The 4686-nt window shown below is 42.3% G+C and overlaps 1 protein-coding gene across 1 annotated transcript in view; it reads left to right on the top strand.

Moving 5' to 3' along the window:
* Positions 1–1528, top strand: part of LOC106609571 (staphylococcal nuclease domain-containing protein 1) — a 341791-nt gene extending 340263 nt beyond the window's left edge. The window contains exon 24 of the mRNA XM_045700024.1: positions 463–1528. Within this exon, the coding sequence (XP_045555980.1) occupies positions 463–534 (72 nt within the window). The 3' untranslated portion in view covers positions 535–1528. The remainder of the gene's footprint in view (positions 1–462) is intronic.
* The last annotated feature ends 3158 nt before the right edge of the window (positions 1529–4686 follow it).

Raw genomic sequence — 4686 nt, 5'->3', positions numbered from 1 at the left:
TGTCTACCTGCCCCTGTCTCTCTCTCTCTCTCTCTCTCTCTCTCTCTCTCTCTCTCTCTCTCTCTCTCTCTCTCTCTACCTTTCAACCTCTGTCTACCTGCCCCTGTCTCTCGCTCTCTCTCTCTCTTTCTCTACCTTTCAACCTCTGTCTACCTCCCCCTGTCTCTCTCTCTCTCTCTACCTTTCAACCTTTGTCTACCTGCCCCTGTCTCTCGCTCTCTCTCTTTCTCTCTCTCTTTCTCTCTCTCTCTACCTTTCAACCTCTGTCTACCTGCCCCTGTCTCTCATTCTCTCTCTCTCTCTCTCTCTCTCTCTCTCTCGCTCTCTCTCTCTCTCTCTCTCGGGGGGAGGCTGAGGCTCCCCATTTGAAGTGAAGGTTAATGTGAGACTGTTGCTTGTCTGTTTTATTGTCAGCTATTCACTAAGCGCTCATGGTCTTTTCTGTCTCATGTTTTATCTCAGCTCAACATCTGGCGCTACGGAGACTTCCGCGACGACGACGCAGACGAGTTTGGCTACAAACTAAAAAAATGAAAACCGCACGGCGCCATTTCAAAGACCAACGCGGAAGACGAGATGCACTCATTGGACGAAAAAAAGTGACAGAAAACAATTCAACGAAAATAAAACAAAGTAAAGGACAAGCATTGACTCTCTCTCTCTCTCTTCCTTTTATTCCATGTTCATCCTAGCGGTCCTCTCTCCTGCGACTCTGCGCATCCCTTCCTCCTCCTCCTCTTCCCTCTTGACTCTGAAAGAGCATGCTATAGCTATGAACTCATAAAAACAGTGACTGTCCAATCCTTCCTCTTCTCCGCCCTTCCTGAGCCACTACCAGTTGTTCTTACCATGTTCCTTCCCCCCCGCTGCAGAGCTCCGTTAATTGCCATGTCATCCTTTCAACCCGTTTCCTGATTAGTGACGTCATACGCCCACGTCAGCTAATCATGCGCCTCGCTACCTTAACCTATCCTACCACAGCCAATCCCTCCTGTCCGTTGTGCAGGAAAGGGGCTAGGCCTTGAGAAGGGGGATTTAAGCAGAGGATCCATTCCCTTGTATTATTAACAGCTTTTTGCAGAGAGAAACGCTTCCTTAATGAATGACAAGAAATGAATAATGCTGTGTTTTATGAAGTTTATTTTAAAAAGCTAGCTTCGAGAGCCACACCAACCGGACGAGCTTATTTCTGTCCTTGATGTATAGCTATGTGATATGACATTTAATGACGTTTATGTTGGGAGTGTTTCATTCTCGTCTTTCTTCTTCTTCTCTCTCTCGTGGCCAGAACACCTTGACAAACAGAATTTTCTCATCTTCCTCCTCCCTCTTTCTGTAATGTTTACATATGATGGTGACATGATGATCTGTCTCTCTCTCTCTCTCTCTCTCTCTCTCTCTCTCTCTCTCTCTCTCTGTCTCTGTATGCCGTAGCAGAAACAGTGTTTGAATTTGTTTCCTTATGACAGACCTTGTCGTTGTATTAAAAAATTCTGCTGAATAAAAATGAGCAAATGATTAAAAAGAAGCATGTTGTTGTTACTGGAATTAAGTCACCAGTCAAAGCTGCTAGATTTCACCAAGGATTGTTAATGTCCTTAGCCTGGTTTAAACCAGACCGGATGCTGCGCTCCCCATTGAATCATGCTGAGCACAGCTTTCAGAATGGTTTTACCAGGCTATGGCGTCCTAGTTCTACTCAAAGGACTTAAAAGTACCAGTGCTACTTTTGGTAGGTCGCCTCTTACATTTAAAAGACTCGTACACACCTTGATCTCATTTGCATCCTAAATAAGCGGTGTTGTTACCACAGAATGACACAGCACACGCCACTGTACTAGATATATTTCAACATAAGTGACATAAGTGGTTGGTTAGTGTCACATTTATTAGCATCCGTTCAGACAGTACGTAGGTTGAGCAACGACTCAAGTACAAGTTAAAGTATTGACTACACAGCATTTTGAATGCAAAAATAAATGTACACCTTGGATATGTAAATGTTGCCAGAGTTTTGTGTACACATTTTATGATCATCTGTTTATAGCTCGATCACATGACTGTACAACAGGGAATAGCAGCTCCGGTCCTGGAGAAGTGCAGTAGGTGCATGGTTTTGTTTCATGCCAAAAGTAACAACTGATTCAGCTTTTAAATCCACAAAGTGTTCAATAGTCTTTAGTTATTTAAGAGCATTATCAGTTAAATCAAGTCTTAGAGCTACGTTTACATTTGTCATTTAGCAGACACTCTTATCCAGAGCCACTTCCAATTAGTCCATTCATCTGAAGACGTGGAACAAAAGCCTAGCTGCAGTGTTGTCTTTCCCTCCACTATTACCCTCAAGTGTCTTCAACCAGAGATCTATGTGATTCACACACTCACCTCCTAAGAGGACCTGACACCTTTGTCCAAGTACCTCAGAGGGGCTAGCAAGGGATCCTTTTAGACACCAGTCTTAATTTCCTGTCCCGCCAATCAATCAGCCAAGGCCTTACTCATTTAGCACAAATCAGAGATGGCTTTATTAATTTATCACAAGTGACTGGCACAAATTATGGGGTGGCAGGATGAGGCAATATGCTCCAAGGGCAATTATGAGCTCTGTCGCACGTTGCCTTCTTCAGCCACTTGTCACCTGCTGAGTCTGATGACTATGCTTTAAAAAGCCTTACTTCTCTTTTCTCACTCCCTCTCTCGTCCTCTCTCTCTCTCTTTTACAGGCACCATTCTTTTCACGCCTGGCTGCTCCTCCAGCCTGGTCTCACTGACTAGACGTAACATAGTAAATATACATCCGGGACACTTAAATGAGTATGATATGTTTGGTATGGTTACATAAGACAGAGGATTACTTAAGGCAAAAAACAAAAGTAGGGTGGATGGTTGGCTTATAATGCAAACGTCTAGCAACCCAGAGGTTGCATGTTCGAATCTCATCACGGACAATTTTAGCTAATTAGAAACTTTGCAGCTAATTGCTACTTTTTAGCTACTTTGCAACTACTTAGCATGTTAGCTAACCCTTCCCCTAACCTTAACCCCTGCCTAGCTAACATTAGCGACCTAGCTAACATTAGCCACAACAAATTGTAATTTGCAACATATCATACGTGATGCAAATTCATAACATATTGTATGAATTGCAATTCGTAACATATCATACGAAATGGTTGGTGGACATCCACATATTAAACATATCGTACTAATTGGAGTGTACCAGATTTACTTTTACTATATTACGTCTACCCCCAATTCCAGGTTGTGGAGGGAGGAGTGGAGCTAGAGGGTTAGGTAATAGGTTAGGTAGTTAGGTCTTCTCAAAATGGTGGTCATTGGAGGTTATTGGAGGCTGATGCATGGTAAGATTGTGTATTACAGTTATAGACATACTGGTGTTGACTTGAGACAGTTCTTGGTAGAGAGTCTCGGTTGTCAACAACCGCCAAATTGCAGAAGAATGCCTCAATATATTGCAGTGCTGAAGGGAACAAAGTTCTATCTAGGTCTTGTTGAGAAATTCTAGCTACATTTTAACACCTGTAGGGCTTTTTTTATTTCAACACAAATTCACAGAAAGAATCCCAGCAATCAACAAGCCCAAATTGCAGATTTCTCAATACCTTACAGTGCTGTAGAGTACTAGTAAGAAGTGCTTGCTCTAGGGCTTGCAGAGACCTTGTGGAGTAAGTGGTGAGACATTCAAGAATCCGGTGTTGGCTCGCTACACTTGTAGGGCTTTGGTGTCTCAACACAAATCTGTACTGTCATCTTCCTCTCTGCCTATGCATTATTTGGGTAGCGTTTGGAGTCAAGCTAATGCGTTTGGATCGGAGGCGAGACTGAGTAAATAGATATTAGAGTGAGATAATGAGGATGGTTTGTCAGCAGCGTTGTTTGTGTAGAGACATTGATACTTCACTGAACCTCTAATTCTAACTGCATCAACAACAATCTACAATGATAAACCAATCTTCCCCATGTCTGTCAGCTGATCTAGTTCCAGAACAAAACCCATCAATGAAGTCTTTGTTTCCATTGAAGGAAATTACATTTCCATGAAGTTCAAACGCAGGAAGAGTTTACATTTCCTGTAAAAGGGCGACAAAAACTCGGAGACAAAAGTAAATAAAAAAAAATCAATGACTTTGCTTCAAACAAAAGACAAGAGTGAGAGGAGCAAATATCTATTTTTCATGAGCCCAAAGCATGTTTCTCATTCGAGGCGTTTTGGAGGGAGAATGAAACCTATTCAATAATTCAGAGCTGAAATATGTTTGGGAGCAGATTGTAGTTTTTTCTTCAGACTAATGAAAGCGTGGTCCTCTGTGGACCGTGGTTTTGACGTGTGTGTGTGTGTATGGTTCATCCTAGAATGCACCAGTGGTCATAGAGATTTTTTGTAAATAATCTCTGATTTACTTTGGAAAGTCTCTGGTTTTAAAGTCGTACTACTTATAACTTTTCAGCCTCAAGTCAGAATCGTACTTTTTCACTACTGGAAAGCCTTTGTATATAATGTCTTCCATGTTGGTTGGTGCGCCACAACTTCAGGTGAAGTTATCTTTCCTAATACAGCAACCACGAGTGAAGTTAAAATCAACCTATGGATGGATATTTAACATGCTCACATGGATGTTCTCACCGCTGCACACAGTAAGGTTTGGATTCAACCCTTATTGCGGA

The sequence above is a fragment of the Salmo salar genome, chromosome ssa17, assembly GCF_905237065.1.
Source record: "Salmo salar chromosome ssa17, Ssal_v3.1, whole genome shotgun sequence".
NCBI classification, from domain to species: domain Eukaryota; kingdom Metazoa; phylum Chordata; class Actinopteri; order Salmoniformes; family Salmonidae; genus Salmo; species Salmo salar.
This window is presented reverse-complemented; position numbering and strand designations above follow the sequence as displayed.